Source organism: Erinaceus europaeus, chromosome 4, assembly GCF_950295315.1.
Source record: "Erinaceus europaeus chromosome 4, mEriEur2.1, whole genome shotgun sequence".
Taxonomy (NCBI): Eukaryota; Metazoa; Chordata; class Mammalia; order Eulipotyphla; family Erinaceidae; genus Erinaceus; species Erinaceus europaeus.
This window is the reverse complement of record NC_080165.1, coordinates 28,967,474-28,989,739: the sequence shown is the minus strand read 5'-3', so window position 1 is coordinate 28,989,739 and position 22,266 is coordinate 28,967,474. Positions and strand designations below refer to the sequence as shown.

General features: G+C 43.2%; 2 protein-coding genes and 1 long non-coding RNA gene across 5 annotated transcripts in view; 2 read left to right on the top strand and 1 right to left on the bottom strand.

Annotated features, from left to right (window-relative positions):
• The window catches only part of BPHL (biphenyl hydrolase like), a 42,607-nt gene extending 34,077 nt beyond the window's left edge, over positions 1–8,530 (top strand). For both annotated transcript variants that reach the window (XM_060189152.1, XM_007522197.3), the window contains one exon: positions 7,965–8,530. In XM_060189152.1, the coding sequence (XP_060045135.1) occupies positions 7,965–8,052 (88 nt within the window). In that variant the 3' untranslated portion in view covers positions 8,053–8,530. The remainder of the gene's footprint in view (positions 1–7,964) is intronic.
• Positions 8,531–8,724: 194 nt separating this feature from the next.
• On the bottom strand, positions 8,725–21,866 carry LOC103112717 (tubulin beta-2B chain-like). Of its 2 annotated transcripts, XM_007522196.3 has the most exons (4): positions 13,158–13,314; positions 11,490–11,598; positions 10,869–10,979; positions 8,725–9,979 (listed from the first exon to the last, which is right to left on the bottom strand). In XM_007522196.3, exons 1-4 carry the CDS (start codon positions 13,212–13,214, stop codon positions 8,919–8,921), a joined length of 1,338 nt encoding a protein of 445 aa, XP_007522258.1. In that variant the 5' UTR covers positions 13,215–13,314; the 3' UTR covers positions 8,725–8,918. The 2 variants fall into 2 exon arrangements, with proteins under 2 accessions (XP_007522258.1, XP_060045133.1); XM_060189150.1 differs by lacking the exons at positions 11,490–11,598; positions 13,158–13,314 and adding an exon at positions 21,770–21,866.
• LOC132538026 (uncharacterized) lies at positions 13,463–20,822 on the top strand. Its single transcript, XR_009549435.1, has 3 exons — positions 13,463–13,556; positions 17,095–17,163; positions 20,131–20,822. It is a non-coding gene; the product is annotated as an uncharacterized LOC132538026 (long non-coding RNA).
• Positions 21,867–22,266: the final 400 nt, after the last annotated feature.

The following is a 22,266-nucleotide window of genomic DNA, read 5'->3' as shown; positions in this document are numbered from 1 at the left end:
GGTTCTTTTCTGTCTCCTAATGATAGAGTCCTTGTGCATTCTCACAGCCCTGTTCCTTTTGTAGGGTAAACTGGGTCCTATCTTTGGAACAATGTAGCTTGTGCTTTTCTATTTTTTTTAACTTTATTTATTTCATAGGACAGAGAGAAATTGAGAGGTGGGGGAGATATAAAGACAACTGCATCATCCTTTCACTATTAGTGAAGCTTCCTCTCTGCAGGTGGGGACATGGGGCTTGAACCTAGGTCCTTGTGCATTATATGTATTCAACCAGGTGCACCATCCACTGCCTGACCCTATACCCCCAGATGATGATGATGATGATGATGATTGTTTCATGACCCTGAACTTTTAACAGCATCAAAATTGGATCTTAAATGTTTGTTATTAATAGCATTATTAATTTTTTCAAGGACCTCAGAAAGATACCAACTAGATATTCTTTTAAATATATTTTTCCTTAGTATCTCAGTGACTCTAACCACCACCCCTATGCTGCCTACTTGCTGTAGCTGAGTAGAAAGACACCAATCTTACCCAAGTACAGCTTTTTCCCCAGTTCCCTTTCCCCTCAAGTCTTCCAAAGTTCTCAATGAAGTTCTTAAGACTTTTCATTCCCTAGTTACTCAAAGATCAGAGAACTATGCATGTGGTAACTGACTGCCCCTTTTAATACCAGTTGTCATTGTAGATAAAAACAGCCTGAATGGGAGTCGGGTGGTAGCGCAGTGGGTTAAGCGCAGGTGGCGCAAAGCACAAGGGACTGGCATAAGAATCCCAGTTCAAGCCCCCGGCTCCCCGCCTACAGGGGAGTCGCTTCACAGGCGCTGGAGCAGGTCTGCAGGTGTCTGCCTTTCTCTCCCCCTCTCTGTCTTCCCTTCCTGTCTCCATTTCTTTCTGTCATATCCAACAACAATGGTATTAATAACAACAATAACAATAATAATGAGAAATAAGGGCAACAAAAATGGGAGGGGGACAGCCTAAACTTGCACTTGTGTACTAGAAGCTCTGTTTGAAATTTATAATAGATAAAATGTAGACTCAGAGAAGTCTGCCTTTAGTAAAGAAATTGCAACAGTGACAGCTGATCAAAACCCTATTAAAAGGGACTAAGGTTTGCACAAGAGACATGTTTTGACAGCTGCAAAACAAAGGGTTGTTACACAGTCTCCTGTTGTCCTCAGAATCTAAAAACATTTACTTGCCCTTTGTTTAGTAACTTATGTTCAGACTAATTCAGTCCTCCAAAGATGACAGGAAGATTGGAACCTTGAATAAGTTGGTGGTGGTTGTGAATTTTGATATGAAATTTCACTACATAGTTGCCCACGCAGCTCACCTGTTAGAACAGATTTTGGAGAACCTCTCCCTCCTTTATTTTAAATGATCTTTCCAATGTCCTTTCTTTTAAAATTTTTTTTCTTTTTTGGGGAATTAATGTTTTACATTTGACAGTAAATAAAAGTTTGTACATACATAACATTTCTCAGTTTTCCATATAGCAATACAACCCCCACTAGGTCCTCTGTCATCCTTCTTGGATTGGACCTGTATTCTCCCCACCCAACCCACCCCAGAGTCTTTTACTTTGGTGCAATATGCCAATTCCAGTTCAGGTTCTACTTGTGTTTTCTCTTCTGATCCTGTTTTTCAACTTCGGCCTGAGAGTGAGATCATCCCATATTCATCCTTCTGTTTCTGACTTATTTCACTTAACATGAATTTTTCAAGGCCCATCCAAGATCGGCTGAAAACGGTGAAATCACCATTTTTATAGCTGAGTAGTATTCCATTGTGTATATATACCACAACTTGCTCAGCCACTCATCTGTTGTTGGACACCTGGGTTGTTTCCAGGTTTTGGCTATAACAAATTGTGCTGCTAAGAACATATGTGTACACAGATCTTTTTGGATGGGTGTTGTTTTGTGTGGGCTATGTTGTTTTCGCCAGGCTGGCTTCACAGGCGGGTAACAGACGACCCGGGACTCATGGCTGGGTTGTACGCAGTATCTCTTTATTCATGCAGGATGCAGCGCAATCTAAGCCAAGCTAAGCTAAACTCAAGGTACTGTAAAACTCACAATGCTATCTTTATATATATACTTGCCAAGTAGGGTGGAAACAGGATGTGACATAGAGAGGGTGGAGAGAAAAGTGACTGGTGAAAATCGGAGTGTGACAAGGAGAGGATCAGGGTGTGACAAGGAGGGGGCGGAGCAGGAGAGAATCCTATCACTGAACCACCAATGCCCTGGAGGGAGGGTGGTGTTTGTTAACAGTGGTTATGTAAACAGAATGCAGCGGTTATGTAAATAGAATAGTGTTAAGCAGGGGGGATTTAAACCAAATGAAACAGAAGGGGTCTCATGCGTACCAACAGATGGGTATGTTGAGTTCCTTAGGATATATCCCCAGAAGAGGAATTGCAGGATCATAGGGTAGGTCCATTTCTAGTCTTCTGAGAGTTCTCCAGACTGTTCTCCACAGAGGTTGGACCAATTGACATTCCCACCAGCAGTACAGGAGGGTTCCTTTGATCCCACACCCTCTCCAGCATTTGCTGCTGTTACCTTTTCTGATGTATGACATTCTCACAGGAGTAAAGTGGTATCTCACTGTTGTCTTTATTTGCATTTCTCTGGCAATCAAAGACTTGGAGCATTTTTTCATGTGTTTCTCAGCCTTTTGGATCTCTTCTGTGGTAAATATTCTGTCCATGTCCTCTCTCCATTTTTGAATGGAGTTATTTGTTTTCTTGTTGTTGAGTTTGGCAAGTTCTTTCTATATTCTGGTAATTAGCCTCTTGTCTGATATATGGCATGTAAAGATCTTCTCCCATTCTGTGAGGGGTCTCTTGGTTTGAGTAGTGGTTTCTTTTGCTGTGCAGAATCTTTTTAATTTGATGTAGTCCCATCCGTTTATGCTTGCCTTAGTCTTCTTTGTAATTGAACTAGTTTCATTAAAGATGTCTTTAAAGTTTAAGCGGAAAGAGTTCTGTCAATATTTTCCACTAAGTATCTGATATTTTCTGGTCTAACATCCAAGTCCTTGATCCACTGGAATTTACTTTAGTGGTTGGTGAAATATAGTGGTTCAGTTTCATTCTTCTGCATGTTTCAACCCATTTTTTCCAACATCATTTGTTGAAGAGACTCTGCTTTCCCCATTTAATAGTTTGGGCCCCTTTGTCAAAGATTAGATGTCCATAGGTGTGGGGGTTCACTTCTGGGCTCTCAATTCTATTCCACTGGTCAGTGCGTCTATGAGTGTTCCAGTACCAAGCAGTTTTGATGACAATTGCCCTATAATACAATTTGAGATCTGGGAGTGTGATGCCGCCAGTTCTGTTCTTTCTTCTTAAGATTGTTTTGGCAATTCTAGGTCTTTTCTGTTCCAGATAAACATTTGTAGCATTTGTTCTATTCTCCTAAAAACTGTGCTTGGGATTTTGATGGGGATAGCATTAAATTTGTATATGGCTCTGGGTAGTATATTCATTTTGATGATGTTAATTCTTCCAACCCATGAACATGGAATATCTTTCCACTTCTTTGTATCTTTTTCAATTTCCTTGAGTAGTGACTCATAATTTTCATTATACAAGTCTTTCACTTCTTTGGTTAGGTTTATTCCTAGGTATTTTATTGGTTTTGTTGCTATAGTAAAAGGAATTGATTTCTGCATTTTAACTTCTTCTAACTTAGTATTTGCATAGAAGAATGCAACTGACTTTTGACTGTTAATTTTGTAGCCTGACACCTTACTGTATTCCCTGATGATTTCCAAAAGCTTCTTGCTGGATTCCTTAGGTTTTTCTATGTATATTATCATGTCATCTGCAAATAGGGAGAGTTTGAATTCTTCTCTTCCACTTGTATCCCTTTAATTCCTTGATTCTGCCTGATTGCTATGGCAAGAACTTCCAACACTATGTTGAATAGTATAATGGTGATAGTGGACAGCCCTGCTAGTACCTGATCTGAGGGGAAATGCTTCCAGTTTTTCACCATCGAGTATGATGTTGGCTGTAGGTTTGCTATATATAGACTCTACTATCTTCAGGAATTTTCCATCTATTCCCACTTTTTGTAGTGTTTTGATCATAAAGGGATGTTGTATTTTGTCAAAGGCTTTCTTTGCATCTGTTGCTATGACCATGTGATTTTTGGTCTTGCTTTTGTTAATGTCGTGGATCACATTGATTGATTTACTTATATTAAACAAACCTTGCATGCCTGGGATAAACCCCACTTGGTCATGATGAACAATCTTTTTGATATACTGCTGTATCTGGTTGGCTAGAATTTTGTTTAATATATTAGCATCTATGTTCATAAGAGAGATTGGTCTGTAGGTTTATTTTTTGGTTTTGTCCCTGTCTGCTTTTGGTATCAAAGTGATATTGGCTTCATAGAAGCTGGAAGGGAGTATTCCAGTGTCTTCAATCTTCTGGAAGACTTTTAAAAGTAGAGGTACTAGTTTTTCTTTGAAAGTTCTGTAGAATTCATTTGTAAAACCATCTGGTCCAGGACTTTTATTCTTGGGAAGGTTTTTGAAAACTGTTTAAATTTCATTAGCTGTGATGGACCTGTTGATGTTATCCACTTCCTCTTTACTTAGCTTTGGAAGTTGGTAGGTATCTAGGAAATTGTCCATTTCTTCCAGATTCTCAAGCTTGGTGGCATATAGTTGTTCATAGAAGTCTTGCATGGTAATGTTGAATTTCTGCGGTGTCTGTTGTGATATCTCCTCTATCATTTATGATCTTATTTATTTGTGTCTTCTCCCTTTTTTGTTTTGTGAGTCTGACTAAAGGTTTGTCGATTTTGTTCACTCTTTTGAAGAACCAGCATTTGCTTTCGTTGATCTTTTGTATGGTTTTCTTATTTTCAGTGTTATAGATTTCTGTCCTAACTTTAGTGATTTCTGTCCTTCTGGTTGCTTTAGGGTTCCTTTGTTCTTCTTTTTCTAGGTATTTAAGATGTGCAATCAGGCTGTTTATTTGTGCTTTTTCTTGTTTCCTAATGTGTGCTTGTATAGGTATGAACTTCCCTCTCAGTACTGCCTTAGCTGTGTCCCAAATATTTTGATAGCTTGTGTCTTTATTTACTGTTTGACCCAGTAGTTGTTAAGTAGTGTACTATTGAGCTTCCACATTTTGGCACTGTTACTAATTTTTTGTTGATTGTTAAGTGTTAGTTTAATTCCACTATGATCTGAGAAGATGCTTGGGATGATTTCAGTGCTCTTGAATAGGCTGATGCTGTCTTTGTGGCCTAACATATGGTCTATCCTTGAGAATGACCCATGTGGACTTGAGTAAAATGTGTATTCCAGTTTCTTGGAATGAATGACTCTGAAAATGTCCAATAGTTCTAGTTCATCTATTTCCTTATTTAGCCCCCTCATGTCTTTATTGATTTTCTGCCTGGATGATTTGTCAAGTTGAAACAGTGGGGTGTTGAAGTCCCCTACTATTAGTGTGTTTTTGTTAATATATTGCTGTAGCTCTTTCAGTAGAAGTTTGATGTATTTAGATGGCTTCTCATTGGGTGCATAGATGCTAATAATTGTTAAGTCCTCTTGATTGACTGATCCATTGAGCATTAAGTAGTGTCCATCCCTATCTTTTTAAATTTTATTTATTTTTAATGTCTATCATGTCAGATATGAGAATAGCTGTTCCTGCCCTTTTTTGTGGGCCATTGTCTTGTAGCATGGTTTTCCATCCTTTCACTTTGAGTCTGTGTATGTCTTGTTGAGTTAGGTGGGTTTTCTGTCGACAGCATATTGTTGGGTTGTTTTCTGATTCATCTTCTTACTCTGTGTGTTTTAATAGGTTCATTCAGGCCATTAACATTTATTAATATCAAAGATTGAAGATATTTTAACGCCATTTTTGTAGAGTTGTAGTTCTGATATATGGCCTATTTATGGTGGTCTGACCATTTATAGGAGACCTTTCAGAAATTCTTTCAAGGCAGGCTTGGTGATAGTTGATTCTTTCAACTGTTGCTTATCTGAGAAGGCCTTTATGCCTCCATCTAGTCTGAATGACAGTCTAGCAGGACACAGTAGTCTTGGTTGAAAGCCTTTCTCATTGAACACTCGATAGATATCTTGCCATTCTCTTTTGGCCTGTAGTGTTTGTGTGGAGAAGTCTGCTGCTAATCTTATGGGTTTTCCTCTGAAGGGGACTCTTTGTTTTTCTCTTGCAGCCTTTAGGATCCTTTCTTTATCCTTATTCCTTTCCATTCTACATATGATGTGTCTTGGTGTCTTTAAGTCTGGGTTAATTCTGTTTGGGATCCTCTGGGCTTCTTGAACCTTTATGTCTTTCATGTTTTATAGACTACAGAAGTTCTCAGCTATTAAGTCCTGAAGAAAGCTTTCTTCCCCTCCCTCTCTTTCTTCCTCTGGTAAGCCACTAATGCATATATTATTTTTTATATATTATTTCACTTGAAGTCATCCCATAGTTCTCTGTTGTTTTCAGTATCTCTTGATCTCTTTTTGAGATCTCTTAATTCTTTCTTAGGTGTCTCTAATTTGTCCTCGATCTTGCTAAGTCTGTCTTCAGCCTCATTTATTCTATTCTCTCTCCCCTCTACTGTTCTCTGGAGTTCATCTGTTTTGTTACCCTGTGCTGATACTGATTACCTTGTTCAGCTAGTTGTTTTCTTAGCTCCGCTATTTCAGCTTTCAGCTCTCTAATAATCTTGAGATAGTGCTTTCTTTTAGAGTCTCATTTGTTGTTTCTGCATTTCTGATGACAATTCTTTCAAACTCTTTACTCACTCCTATGATTATTTCCTTCACTTGTGTTTGGATGTTGACCTCATCATTTTGTGGTTCAACCTTTGGGCGGCTTTTAGCTGGACTCTTGTCCTGGTTCATTTCTCCAATACTTCTTGTTGGTTTAACCATTTTATATAGTATATTATGAAGTGCCTCTCTCAGTACTTTTCAAATTACTGATCATTCTTGCCTGGAATGACTTGTGTCTATGTAAAATAATTAAAGGGTTCACAGTTATGGAAATTGACAGTTATTTCAATAGTATTTTAATTCCTGAGTTGGAGCACAGTGGCTTAAAAAAATCTCTTTTGTTCTTTTTCTTCCCTGTTGGCTATGGGAGCCTGAGGGCATTTAAACTGTAAGTAGGCCTCTTAGCTTAATCACTGACTCCCCACCAAATGATAAAACAGGGTGGGGCAGAGATAATCCAGTGGTTATGCAAAGAGACTTTCATAGCCCCACTGCTAGGCCATGGAGGTATAGATCTTCTCCTGAGTTTCCTGGTTAGTTCTCTGTCCCCTGGTGTTAGCATATGGCCTCCCTGCTGCCATTCCAGATTCTGAGGACAGTAGCAATGGAGACTCACAGTTACATTTGTTGGGTCTCAGGGGAGCCCTCTTCTCCCATCAGCTGTCTTTTTATTGGTGACACAAGACTGGAGGTGGTGTCCAACTGGTAAACTGCCGGACTGTTACCAGCCACTTAATCTCTTCCTAGGCTCCTCTCTGTCCATGAGCCACATGTGTTTGTACTCACCAGTGATTTGGTGGGTTCCAGAAGTCATTCTAGTCCTGTCTTGTTGCAGTCCCAGGTGGTCTCCTTTCCCAATGTCCTTTCTTAAGATCAATAATATAATGGATTTCTTTTAAGGTTGCCATTAAGTCACATCCCACCCTTTCAATCAGGTTTATAGTCAAAACATTTGCCAGCCAATGCAATTCTAATATTATATGTGCTGTTATTGTTAACACATATAACTTCTGGGTTGTTCATAAACTCTGAGAGACTTTGACTATATTCAGGGGAAGTTTTTATTTTTTCACATTTTTTTCCTTAGTAGCTCTCATGGAAGGAGAAAAAAATGTGGTAGCTTTCACGAAAAGCTAGGGCCAGTAAGATATTTTTAAATGTGACATTGATCAAAAACTTTTCTTTTTAAGGTTGCATCTGATGCCAGAGGGCAAGCACAACCTTCATATACGTTTTGCAAATGAATTCAACAAGTTAGTGGAAGACTTCCTGCAGTGAAAATGTCTCTGAATACTTACCACCTGGAGTTTGCACCTCTGAAATCCAGACCTGGGAGAACCTCATTTCATCTGTCTTTTGGTTTTCTGCTCCTCTTTGCAAACATTTCCTAACCCAAATGTGATTGCCAGTATAAGCTTCCGGATTTTGCATTATTGTTAATTTCAACCTGTTTGTTAAGAAAAAAAATCCCATCAAGATCTATTTTCAAATGATTCTTAAGTACATGCAGTACTCCTTATAGCTAATTTCCAAATCAGCTTGAACTTCTGCTGTACATACATGGAAGAAGTACAAGCAATCAGTGATTTTATTCTGTGATCTTATGTGTATTGATTTCTGACTTTATGACAGAGAATTATAAAAGCCTTTCTTTAGAGTGCTTGATTCTATACTTTTACAAGTTTGCTAGAACTACAGCAAATAAAGTTTGTTTTATCCTCAAAGTCCAAATTTGAGGATAAAATTTCAAAAATTACTATTTTTTTTTTTTTTTACTTCAGAACTTTGGATCGGTAAAGATGAGAAATATGTATTTTTCTTACTAATAGTCTTTCTGTTCTTGTAATAAAGACACTGAAGTGTGAATTAATTTTTGTTAATTTTCAAAACCCAGAGATGTAAGCATTTAAAGAATAAAACTTTATATGTATATGAAGTGAGACTAAGAGACACAGTTTGCCACATGCTTTATTAAGATATCTTAAATGACAATACTCTAATTTTTAGAGGAGTTCCACTTTATTACATCAATGGTGTGAGTTCTGACAGGAAAAACAGAGCACCATAGTGTACAAATAGAAAGACCATGCTTGATTGAGGACAACAGAAGTTCACTAAGAATGCACAATTTATTGGAGAAGTTCTTAAGCCTCATCCTCACCCTCCTCCTCCTCAAACTCCCCCTGTTCATCAGCCGTGGCATCCTGGTACTGCTGGTACTCAGACACCAGATCATTCATGTTGCTCTCAGCCTCGGTGAACTCCATCTCATCCATGCCCTCGCCAGTGTACCAGTGCAGGAAGGCCTTGCGCCGGAACATGGCCGTGAACTGCTCCGAGATGCGCTTGAACAGCTCTTGGATGGCAGTGCTGTTGCCAATGAAGGTGGCCGACATCTTGAGGCCACGGGGTGGGATGTCACACACGGCCGTCTTCACATTGTTGGGGATCCACTCCACGAAGTAGCTGCTGTTCTTGTTCTGCACGTTGAGCATCTGCTCGTCCACCTCCTTCATGGACATGCGGCCCCGGAAGATGGCAGCCACCGTCAGGTAGCGGCCATGGCGGGGGTCACAGGCGGCCATCATGTTCTTGGAGTCGAACATCTGCTGGGTGAGCTCGGGCACCGTCAGGGCACGGTACTGCTGGCTGCCCCGGCTGGTCAGGGGGGCAAAGCCAGGCATGAAGAAGTGCAGGCGGGGGAAGGGCACCATGTTCACTGCCAGCTTGCGCAGGTCTGCGTTCAGCTGCCCTGGGAAGCGCAGGCAGGTGGTCACCCCGCTCATGGTGGCTGACACCAGGTGGTTCAGGTCTCCATATGTGGGGGTGGTCAGTTTCAGGGTGCGGAAACAGATGTCATACAGCGCCTCATTGTCGATGCAGTAGGTCTCATCTGTGTTTTCTACCAGCTGGTGCACTGAGAGGGTGGCATTGTAGGGCTCCACCACTGTGTCTGACACCTTGGGTGAGGGCATCACACTGAAGGTGTTCATGATGCGATCCGGGTACTCCTCCCGGATCTTGCTGATGAGTAGGGTGCCCATCCCTGACCCTGTGCCACCCCCCAGTGAGTGGGTCAGCTGGAAACCTTGCAGACAGTCACAGCTCTCTGACTCCTTCCTCACCACATCCAGGACTGAGTCTACCAGCTCGGCTCCCTCTGTGTAATGGCCTTTTGCCCAGTTGTTTCCGGCACCGCTCTGGCCTGCCAGAGAGAGATGGGAATGTTAGACACTAAGATATATGGGATTCCTAATTCTGTTATGCTAATTCTGGACTACAGATTCTTATTGATAAGATATCTTGTTTTGCCTAAAGAAAATTTCTGCAATTGTTTATGTATCAGTGACCCTCGAAAACATTAATTAAAAAATAAAAAGCTAATCTAGTTCACGTGAGCATGAAAACAGGCTTAATAAAACCCAACAAGTTTTAAGTATAGAAAACACTCTGAATATTTAAATTTGGTACATAAACAGGCCAAAGTAAAGGCACAAGATGATTAGATTAGAACTCAGGTTCTAAGCAATGTCGAAACCTCTGGTCATAACCTGTGCCTTTGGCCTGTGGCTTCTTGAAGTGTTTGTCTCTTGTCACTATTCGTCTGAAATCATCAGTTGCCTATTAACTCCTGTCTTACTATCTTTAGTTATTGGATGGAGACAGGCAGAAATTGAGAGGGAAGGTGGTGATAGGGATGGAGACAGAGAGACACCTACAACACTGCTTTACCAATTGCAAAGCTTTCCTCCTGAAGGTGGGGACCAGGGGCTCAAACCTGGGTATTTGCTCAATGTAACATGTGCACTCAACCAGGTACACCAACACCCAGCCTTGCCTATTAACTCCTGATTGAAGCTTTTTCATTGCTCTTTGTTCTCTCCCCTTCAGAGGTTACTCTGAAATGGGAGGGCCACAGCAGCCATACACAAACTCACTGTCCTTTGAGCTGTGCAGAGAGCAGCCACCCACGCACTGGGTGCAATTAAGCCAGCTCTCAAAACTGGGTATCTCCCAGCATCCACAGAAAGAGTTGTGATTCTTACAGTTTAAGGAGTTGCAAGAGCCCATTCTCATTGATCATGATCACATACCAAAGACAAAGTTGTCTGGCCTAAAGATCTGGCCAAATGGTCCGGACCTGACTGAGTCCATGGTGCCTGGCTCCAGATCCACCAGGATAGCCCGAGGGACATATTTGTTACCTGTGGGGAACAGAGCTGGATTAGACCTGATTTGGCAAAGGCATCACACCAAGTCATGCTGTGTGCCCTTCACAGCAGAATTCATTAGAGAGAGAGTTCTAGCATCTTAGACAACAGTTTTTTGACTTTGAAACAAATGTAGAGATGATAACCATGCTTAGTCATAGCAAACATGCAAGAAGTTTTAAAAAGGTATAAAGTATAACTTTTTTTTTTGCCATTGACACCTGGAATGAATACAGGCAGCATCTGTCATTTGTATGCTTAAGAATTTACATACTAAGGCATATTGCACCTGTCAAGGTAAGGAAAGCAAAGTTGAACAGGTAAAAATCATTCCAGTCCTGTGGTCCGGGAGGTGGCACAGTGGATAAAGCATTGGACTCTCAAGCATGAGGTCCTGAATTCAATCCCTGGTAGCACATGTACCAGAGTGATGTCTGATTCTCTCTCCTATCTTTCTCATAAATAAATAAATAAATTCTTTAAAAAAATCATTCTTGTCCTCACCAGCAGCTTCATTGTAGTATACATTGATCCTCTCCAGCTGTAGGTCACTGTCTCCATGGTAACTGCCAGTGGGGTCGATCCCATGCTCATCACTGATGACCTCCCAAAACTAGAAATTAAAAAATGCAATCGCTTAATGGCTGGCACCCTACATGCCAGTGAAGACATTTCTTCCTCGTGACCTTGAACAGCAGCCATTGGGGTGTGGCAGTGAAGGTATCCTAGCCCACAAATAACTGCAGTCCCTTTACTGCAGCAGCTGCAGCTGCAGCTGAAGGGCTGGCAAGCCTGCAGAGCATCAGCCATGTTCTGGAGCTAGACTGAGAGGCTGGGAGGAGCCCAGCAGAGGAGGGCAGGCAGCAGATCCTTCCTGAGGGGAAGATGTGTGGCTGTCACCCCCAGACAGGCTGACTGTCAGCTTCCCTGCTGATGGATGGTCCTGGCAGGACAGAAGAAGGTGGACTGTGCCCTGTGGCTGCCTGCAGGATCAATGTCTCTAGGCACGAACCCCACCCAAGCCTCTAAGCAGTGCAGCTTTATAGCTTGCTATCCAAGCTGGGGGCTGGGGAGCTGGGCACTGATCACAGCAGGATGGCTGAGGAAGGCAGGCAGGATATAGTCTAATGGCAGAACTGGGGTGCAGGGGATGGAGCTGGTACTAGTGAGGCTGTGTTGGGAATTTCTAGCAGAAAGTGGGGGGGGGAGGTTGCTGGAGGCTTGGTAGGCAATATGGCGGTTGGGAAAAAAGATCATGTCCTTGCCTTGGCACACACCCACACCCACGCACCATGATCCTTGCCTGTCTCTGTGGGTGGTGATCACAAACTCAGGGGGTCACCTGCCTCCACACAGACAGGATGTCAGGCTTCTTAATGTCTGTCCAGACATTCTATAGATCAGATGGGATTCACAGTAAGGAAATTATATGTCTCTGTGTAATCTAACAAGAAGCTTCCATAACATCTGTCATGACACTGCATTCCCCCCCACCCCCATTCAAACTACTGACTGAAATATACAAATTAAGCGTGGAACCCTCTGGATCCATATAATCGTAGGTCCGATTTGATTTAGAGGCAAATATACCAGGGAAATGTCAACTAAAATCTGCACAAGGGCAGTGGCAAAGGAAATTTCAAAAGGCCTTGATTAAAGGCACACTCAGTTCCGTCGCCACGCGCATCACTGCTGTAGTGCGGGTTTCGGGCCCCGCCCGGCCACTGCGCTGAGAATGCGCCACTGGAGCAGGTCGGGGCCGGCGGCCTACGCTGCCCACTCTCACCCCCCCATTCATCCCCACCTGCATTCTAGGGACCCGCCGGCCCCCACCTACCCGGTGAGGCACTTACCAACAAGCTTCCTCTGCTCGGATCGCACCCTCACTATCCTCTCCTTCCTTCCCTCCATACCCAATACACACACACACACACACACACACACACACACACACACACACACACTTCACCAATTCATCCTCACCACCTGTCACCCTCTACCAGACTGGCAAGCCCAAACACAGCACCCTCCGCCCCACCTACGGGGTTCGCACCTGCCTCTTAGGGTTTTCTTTCCGGGTCCCCCTCCCGCCTGCCGCCCAGCCCCCCACCAGTCTTCACCCTCACCATGAGTCATTGTCTCCTCACACACCCTGGGACCCGCCATCCCTACCTTGGCACCGATCTGGTTGCCACACTGGCCCGCCTGGATGTGCACGATCTCGCGCATGGTGCTGTCTGTGGAGCGGAGGGAGGCGCTGGCCCTCGGAGCTGTGTACAGAGCTGGCAGGCTGACTCCGGAGCGCAGGAACCTGCCGCCACCCCCTCCACGCCCGGCCTTTATAGCGCGGGAGCAGCCCCACCCCCTGGGGTTGGTAATGACGTAATGGGGCGGGGCTCAAGGGCGGCGCAGAGGGGACTGCGGCACCGCGAGGGGGAGCTGGGGCGCGGTGCGAGGTGTGGGAGCGTCAGGCTGGTGGCTGAGTTGCAGGGTCCGGGAGGTGGGGGCGCTGTGGCTTCCGGCCGTCAAGGGCGAGGCCCGAGTCTCTGGCCCGGGCGGCCGCAGTCTGCGGTAGGTACGCACCCTCCCTCTGCACCAACAACGCCAACCCCACCCCATCGTGTCTACTTTGGATGCGAGAGACAGGCAGGAGACCCCCCCAACACCATCCAGGAGCTGGGGGACTAGCTCCAAACGGGGTCCTCTGCTCCCCAGGGGGTGCAAAAGGCCTTGAGTACCCTTTTGTAACGGGAGCCCACAGTTTTCTACAGCTGTGCTCTAAGGATTCCTGTGTGTGTGTGGGGGGGGGGAGTGTCTGGGCTCCTGGCCTCATTCTCTATTCCGGGTGGGAATTTGCAGTCAGTATAAATGCGAGGTGTGAGTCTAGATGGGGGGGAGTAGGATGTCCGTGACAGCTGATGGGCAGCTGACTTCAGTGGAAGCTAGACTGGGTGGGCAGCTTTTCTTTCTCATCAGTAAAGAAGACTAGGCTTGAGAAGACTAGGAAAAGTAGTTTATTGCTGGGTTTATCAACATGTCTGCTTTGAACTCCTGGGCCCCCATAACAGCCATTGAAATGTGGAAAAGTGTGAGTGTGCCTGTATGTATGAGAGAGAAAGAGAGAGAGAGAGAATAGCCATGTTCCTGCCAGGGCACGCACTCTTTACATGCATTCTATGCTAAGTCTCACTGCAGAGCTTTAAAATTGTCTAGCTTTATTTAGCAATCTGAATTGAGATATACTTAAAGGGTAAAATACTCATCCAAATTCATGGAATCAAAAAAGTAAGAGATGGCAGAATATTCCACTGCGTAGTTAGTATTTAGGATATATATATAATATTTAGAGCTTATATTTGAAATTTTTCTTGTTTTCCTATAAAGCTACTTCTAGACTAGTTATGACTACTGGAGACTTTTTAATTACCTGTGTGGCTCACATTGTGTTTTCGTTGGCCAGCAAGGTGCTGGAGTAATTGAGATAGTAAATCTCAAAGCTGGGAAGACTTTGAGGCTTAAAGGGCAGAGTAGCCACAGAACCAGTAAGTGAAGGCACTTAGATTTTTTTCTCCAAAGAGAAACCCAGGAGAGTTTTAAAGGTTTGGGTAGGGTACAGTAATTACTACAAAAATTTTTTTTTCATAATTATTCTTCACATTTGGCCTGGAAGCCAGATGGCAAGAACCTAGAGACTGCCCTTGTTTCCCAGTACACTTCCCTTTTGTCTCTGGGGCCAGTTTTTCTAACTATAAAATGATAATTATAGGTGCCTCACAGCCAGCTTTGTGAGTAGGAAGTGAGAAGCTCTATATGAAAGTGACTTCAGTTTATGGAGACAAAATGCTCCCTTAAAACTCGAGGTGATGCTGTCTTTATAAGCATTATTTACATTTTCCATGTTAGTAGTGGGCAGAGATCAGAGATGGGCAGTCATAGCTTCGTGTCCCTTGGGGTAGGAAGCCGATACTTCAGGATCCTCCCAGCATTCCGGTAGGAACCTGCTGCCTCCCCTCAGAGTATGGGATGCACCTCCTAGACTTCATCCTCCTCTCCCTTTCCCATCTACCTGGGCCTCCCTGCACAGCACAGTCCACTGGGATAGTTCCCAGATTCCTCAGACTGGACCTTCTTTTCACATCTACCCATCCCCAACTCCTACACAGCTGGCTCTTTATGATCATCTGGAGAACCTCTCTAGAGAATGGTCCAATTCCTGGTAACTAAATAATTGCTTCTTGGTCTTTGCTGTTTCATTTAAGGTGTGAATTTGGGGCCAAGTAGGAGCAGAGGATGAGACCTGAGCAGGATGATGTGGAGGGTCCTAGTAGGCAGAGGACATCGCCCGCACAGACTGTGGGCTCTCTGCTGTGTCCTGGCTGGGTTGTTGAACACATCACCTAACCTCTCTGAGTCTCTTTCCCTATGTGACCAGGGACACCAGTTTTTGTGACATGTCTGTGACCTGAGCATTTAGTAACTATGCAGTTGATCAGCAAGTTACAGCACTTGGACAGCAAGCCTAGGCACCTGTGGGCCATGGAGTCTTTGGACTGATTGGCAGCAAATGCCCTCCCTAATTTCCCCCAACTCGTTTACTGGCTGGCCTGATCCTCCCCCCACCCCCACCCTGACTTCAGTAGGTATATAATCAGAGAAGCACACAGACAGATTTTTAAATAACATCTGCCCAGCCTCCAGTGACTCATCACAGCGCTGTGAGCTCCTGCTCTCCTCGACATGTGGGCAGTCCCAGCCACACCAAGCAGAGTCCTTCTGTTCTGCAGCTTAACCCACAGGCTCCTGAAAAGGCAGTGGCCCAACCCACCATCTCTTTCCCTGGAACAGACAGTTTTCCCCTCCTCTCTTTCTGTATTTCTCTGTCTCTAAAAAGGTGGGACCCCGTTGGCTACTAGACAGGGCAATGGGGGAGGAAAGTCAACAGCCTCCTGTCACATGTCATTTCGTGCTTTGCATCTGATGTCATCAACAATATTTGTGCTTAGCCATCCCAACCCTGAAGGCACTTTGGGGTGATGATGATCAAATTTAGACTAGAGAGGGGAGGAGAGAATTTCCCATTTGGAAGCTGGGGTGTGCCTGTCTGCTGCATGCCTGTCTGCTTGCCTGTCCTCCTCTCTTGCCTTCTGGGGAAGGGTCTTCATGAAGGTGTCCTGAATATGTAGAGTGAGGTTGATGTCAGCTCTAAAGTCATGGGTGTATTCTAATTGATCCATTCATGGTCCTGAAATATTGAGAACATCTCTGTAGATTACTGAAAGTCTAAGAACCATCCCAGTAATAAAATTATCTCAATTATTTTAGAATACTTTTACATCTGCTTGTACTCTCAGAGAACCCAAGGGACCAAACACCCTGCCTTCTGTTTGCCTTGAAATGTTCCCAAAATAACCTTGTCTGCTAGTCCAGATGTAGGCACACCCAATAGAGTGCATATATTTCCATACTGAAGGACCCTCGTTCAGGACTGGCCTCCACCTGCATAGGGGAAACTTCATGAGTCATGAAGCAGTGCTGCAGATATCTCTTTTTCTCTCTCCTCTATCTAGCCCTTCTGTCTCAATTTCTCACTGTCTCTATCCAAATAAATAAATTAATTAATAAGTATAATTTAAACAATCCTGCCTGCTCCTTGTGAGTGAAACAGATGTTTTCAGGCTTTAATAACAGCATCTCTTTATGAAGATGAAGGAAATTTGAGTAAAGCATTTAAGGTGCTTCCTTATCATTATTTCCCTAATCAGATCATTGTATTGAGGAAATGTTTTATACGATGATGTTGTCATAGGAGTATACTTTCACATCTCCTCTAGATAGGTCTCAGCTCACCCTCACCCACCACCAAATTGTCCTCTCTCTACATCCTAGAGCACTTGTCTTCCAATCCCATTTCAACACCCCCCTTCTGAATCTGCTGCACCAGTCTACAATTATTTAAAATTTCAACCTGTGTTTTCTCTTGCTTTATTTTTTAATTCCCACCTATGAATGAGATCATTGATATTCTTCCTTCTGGATTATTTTGTCTCATGCTTCTTTGTAAAAGGACTGCCTACAGTATAAATACTGATTTTTTTTTTTTTGCCTCCAGGGTTATTGTGGGGGCTTGGTGTCTGCACTATGAATCTACTGCTCCTGGAGGCCATAGGGCGGAGAGAAGGTGAGAGAGAAGGAGAAGACAGAGGGGGAGAGAGAAAGATAGACACCTGCAGACCTGTTTCATCACTTGTGAAGTGACCCCCCCATAGGTGGGGAGCTGGGGGCTTGAACCAGGATCCTTGCATCAGTCAGTCCTTGCATTTCATATTATGTGCACTTAACCCAGTGTGCTACTGCCCGGTCCCCAATTCACACATTTTTATAACAGACAACTATAGTGGTTCATCCAGTAGAGCACACAAGTTACAATGGACAAGGACCCTAGTTCAAATCCCTGCCCCTCACCTGCAGGGGTGAAGCTTGATGAGTGGTAAAGCAGTGTTATAGGAGTCTCTCACTCTCTATCTCCTTTCCTCTCAATTTCTTTTGTCTCTACCTAAACTAATAAATAAAATAAAGTTTATTTTAAAAACTCCAAACATTCAAAGTACATATCAATAATAATGGCACAAATATACAGTGAAAAAAACAACAATGTTTTTTAAGCTATTATCTTGAATATTACATGTCATAGTATATATTACTTTTACTAGAATTGTCAATCTGGGCCTTTCAAAACTGAAAATATGTGTGTATAGTGTACATTTACATTACAGATATACATATTGTATTTTTAAAAATTTTTTAAATTATATTTATTTATCTTCCCTTTTATTGCCCTTGTTGTTTTTATTGTTGCTGTTGTTATTGATGTTGTCATTGTTGGATAGGACAGAGAGAAATGGAGAGAGGAGGGGAAGGCAGAGAAGGGGAGAGAAAGATAGACACCTGCAGATCTGCTTCACCGCCTGTGAAGCGACTCCCCTGCAGGTGGGGAGCCAGGGGTATTTTTATACATTCACATTTTCTGTTACAAAATTAGAAAATACTAAAGAATACTGAAAATACTAAAGAATCTTTCTACTTTTCTCTAGCTGTATTATTTCACTATTCATGTTTGATGTATTATTTCTCCTTTTTTCTTTTTGCATGGATTGTTTTTGTTTATTCCTTTTTTAACATATTTGAAATTATTTTGCCTTCAACATGAATGCCAAAGAAGTTGTATACATATTCTGTAAATTCCTTTTTAAATTTTATTTATTTATAAAATGGAAACATTCACAAGACCATAGGATAAGAGGGGTACATTTCCACACATTTCCCACCCCCAGAGCTCAATATCCAATCCCCTCCCTTGATAGCTTCCCTAGTTTTTATCCCTCTGGGAGTATGGACCCAGGATCACTGTAAATTCTTAAGAATGAAGAAGTACTCTATTTGATGCCATGATCTATATCAGATATAACATCACAAATTCTCAATATAAGTAGCCTTTCCCCAGATGCTGTCACTTTCCCCATAATCTAGATTACTGGGGCCACACCCAGTTGTCTGAGCAAACTCACTGTTTCCACTGGCTATTTGTGTAGCTAGAATAAGTGTGAACAAATGTAAATAATGATTCTGTCCACCTCCCATATCATTCCCTGAGTAGTTAAGTCATAGGCCCTAAAGCTGGGTGGAGTGAGTGCAAATCCTGACTCTACCACTTGTTGACTGTGTGACTAAGGCTCATTACTTAACCTTTCTGTGCTTCATTTACTTCTGTTCTAAAGTGGAAATAATACATAGTACTCTGAGGTTATTATAAACTCTAAGTGATTTAATATGTGAAGGCACTTATAATACCATCTGACCCATCCTAAGTATTATAAAGGTCGTAGCTATTACATTTGGAATTATTTCCTTCCCTTCCTCCCTCAGGGCATCTCTGCTCCATAAATCAGGGCTCAGCTACAACGTCACTTCCCTTGCTTTGTGTCCTATAATACTGTATTCATACTTTCATATTATTATCTTGATTCCAAGTTCGTGAGGTAGGTCAAAGCCAGGGAAGTGCTAGTATAGACGTAGACAATAATAGAACTCCTAAGTTGTGAGTTGAACCACCTTTGCATGCTTTCTCCTCACCTGGAATCCAACTGCACATCAATAGAATCTCCCCATTCAGGCCTGGAGACTTGAGTACATGCATCCCCAAGGGAAGGACACTGACCTGGGGTAGCTCCTTTGGGAAGTCTGGAACCTCAAGAGAGGCTGTTCCCCCTCACTGCCCCACTTTCCTGGCTCTTTCACTATCTGTTTTCTGAGTACAGCTTTTTTCATACCAAGAACCAAGTTGCCCAGCGATTTGAGGGAGGCCTGTTTTGCTGACATCCCTGGGGCCAGACCCTGTACAGAAAAGGTGCTGGTCATTTTCTTGGAAGCAACAGAGTTCCAGCTTTGCTTTGTTTCACTTTCAAAGCAAATAGCAATTACGGAAAGGTTGATGTCAGCATTTCCCTTCCCATGATGAGAAAGTCAGTTAGGTTGTGCAGAGCCTCATAATTCTTTTTCTACTGCAAGCATGCCAAGGAGAGAGCTATGGAAAGGAGATTCAGACAGGGAGTGGGGCAAGCTGCCACGCTGGGCTTGCGCCTACTGCCTTCCTGTTTGCTGGCACTTGTCACCTTGCCCAACTTTACCCAGACACCAAGCCTCACTTCTTCCAAAATATACAACACTAACCAGGGCAGTAGTGTTTGTGGAACTTTTATTTCTGTCTTCATGCTCCTCCCCACCACCAGCATGGCTACCCGATTTTCCCAAGTATAGTCTTTGTAAACAAAAACTACTAAGAATCACATAAAAAACAAACAGACAAGCAGCCAATCCTGGGAGGGAAGATATACCTGAAATATGATCTTTTTCCACTTAAATTTTTCAGAAATAAAAGTCAAATCTACCACCCATTTTTCCACTCTGTTTCCTCTTCCCCTCAGGTGATCTTAATTCTGTGGCCAGTTCCCACCGTTTTGTTTTTATTTTGTTTTGTTCATTCATCATTGTTATGTTCTTATTGTATACATGGATAAAATAATCCAGAACTTATTTTTCCTTCTGATTTATTTAATTTTACATAATCCCCTTGAATTTTATTTTTCAGCAAATGGAAAAATTTCCTTGTTTAAAATGTTGAATAGTGGCGCTGGACCTTGGAACACCAAGTGGAGCATCCATTAACCATGTGCAAGGACTCAGTTCAAGTCCCTAGTCCCCTCCTGCAGGAGGAATCCTCATGAGTGGTAAAGCAGTGCTGCAGGTGTCTCTCTTCTTCTCTCCCTTAGGATCTCTCCCTGACCTCTTATCTCTGTCCTATTAAAAGGAGAAGAATAAGAGGGCCTGGGTGGTGGTGCAATGGGTTAAGTGCACATTTTATGTAGGTTGAGTGCACATTATACATAATGCAAAGACCCATGCAAGGATCCCGGTTTGAGCCCCTAGCTCCCCACTTGCAGGAGGGTGGCTTCACAAGTGTTGGAGCAGGTCTGCTGGTGTCTATCTTTATCTTCCCTTCTCAATCTTTCCTTCCCCTCTCAGTTTCTCTCTGTCCTATCCAACAACAGCAACAAGAATAAATGGGGAAAAAAATGGCCGCAGTGGATTTGTAGTGCAGGCACAAAACCCCCAGTGATAACACTGGGGGTGAAGAAGCAGGAGGAGGAGGAAGAAGAAGAAGAAATGAAGAAAAGAATGCTGAATAATATTCCATTGTGTATCTGGTATCACTTATTTAAAGCTAGTTATTTTTATGCCTCATTGTTATGTAGTACAGAGTAGTAAAGGCATCACTTAAAATGTGAGGTGTATTAACTTTATTAAAGTAATTATTTGATTATACCAAATTTTGTTGAACGTGGATTCTAGTATTGCTGTAATATGAGCAACCAGCTATCCACTGGATGCAGTCAGGTCAGCATTGATAGCTATCTATAGACAGAGTCTCCACTCAGCATCCAAAGAAAGAATTGTGATTCCCATAGTGTTTAAGAAAGAGACTGTGGGGAGTCGGGCGGTAGCACAGAGGGTTAAGCACACATGGTGCAAAACGCAAGGACTGGCATAAGGATCCCAGCTTCACAAGTGGTGAAGCAGGTCTGCAGGTGTCTGTCTTTCTCTCCCCCTCTCTGTCTTGCCCTCCTCTCTCCATTTCTCTCTCCTATCCAACAACAACAACATCAATAATAACTACAACAATAAAACAACAAGGGCAACAAAATGGAAATAAATAAATATAGAAAAGGGAAAAAAAAAAAGAAAGAGACTGTGGAGCCCATTCCCACTGGGCATGATCACATACCAAAGACAAAATTGTCTGGCCTAAAGATCTGGCTGAATGGTCTGGACCTGACTGAGTCCATGGTGCCTGGCTCCAGATCCACCAGGATGGCCCGAGGGACATATCTGTTATCTGTGGAGAACAGACCTAGGTTAGACCTACGGTTAGCAAATTACATACAAAAACACATTCTGTATGCCTTTCATAGCAGGATTCATTAGAGAAATTTCCAGCATTGAGACAAAAATAATAGCAGAGTTGTTCTGCTTTGAATAAAAAAAAAATTCATGCTTAGTCACAGCAAACACGCAGGAATCTTAAAAAGGAGCTATTAAGTATACTTTTTCTGCCATTGACATTTAAAGTGCATACAGAAAGCATCTGTCCTTTGTTTGTTCTTTGCACATTACACCTGCCAGTCTGTGGAAAGCAAAGTTGAACAGGTAAAAATCATTCCTGTCCTCACCAGCAGCTTCATTGTAGTATACATTGATCCTCTCCAGCTGCAGGTCACTGTCTCCATGGTAACTGCCAGTGGGGTCGATCCCATGCTCATCACTGATGACCTCCCAAAACTAGAAATTAAAAAATGCAATCGCTTAATGGCTGGCACCCTACATGCCAGTGAAGACATTTCTTCCTCGTGACCTTGAACAGCAGCCATTGGGGTGTGGCAGTGAAGGTATCCTAGCCCACAAATAACTGCAGTCCCTTTACTGCAGCAGCTGCAGCTGCAGCTGAGGGGCTGGCAAGCCTGCAGAGCATCAGCCATGTTCTGGAGCTAGACTGAGAGGCTGGGAGGAGCCCAGCAGAGGAGGGCAGGCAGCAGATCCTTCTTGAGGGGGAAGATGTGTGGCTGTCACCCCCAGACAGGCTGACTGTCAGCTTCCCTGCTGATGGATGGTCCTGGCAGGACAGAAGAAGGTGGACTGTGCCCTGTGGCTGCCTGCAGGATCAATGTCT

Bases quoted from the DNA above. Each gene is read 5' to 3' on its own strand.
- LOC103112717 (XM_007522196.3), bottom strand. From the start codon at position 13,214: ATGCGCGAGATCGTGCACATCCAGGCGGGCCAGTGTGGCAACCAGATC. The intron at 11,599-13,157 runs GTAGGGATGGCG...TTTAATTTCTAG, and splicing joins GCAACCAGATCGGTGCCAAG to TTTTGGGAGGTCATCAGTGA. The intron at 9,980-10,868 runs GTATGTGATCAT...TCTCTCTGGCAG, and splicing joins GCCAGACAACTTTGTCTTTG to GCCAGAGCGGTGCCGGAAAC.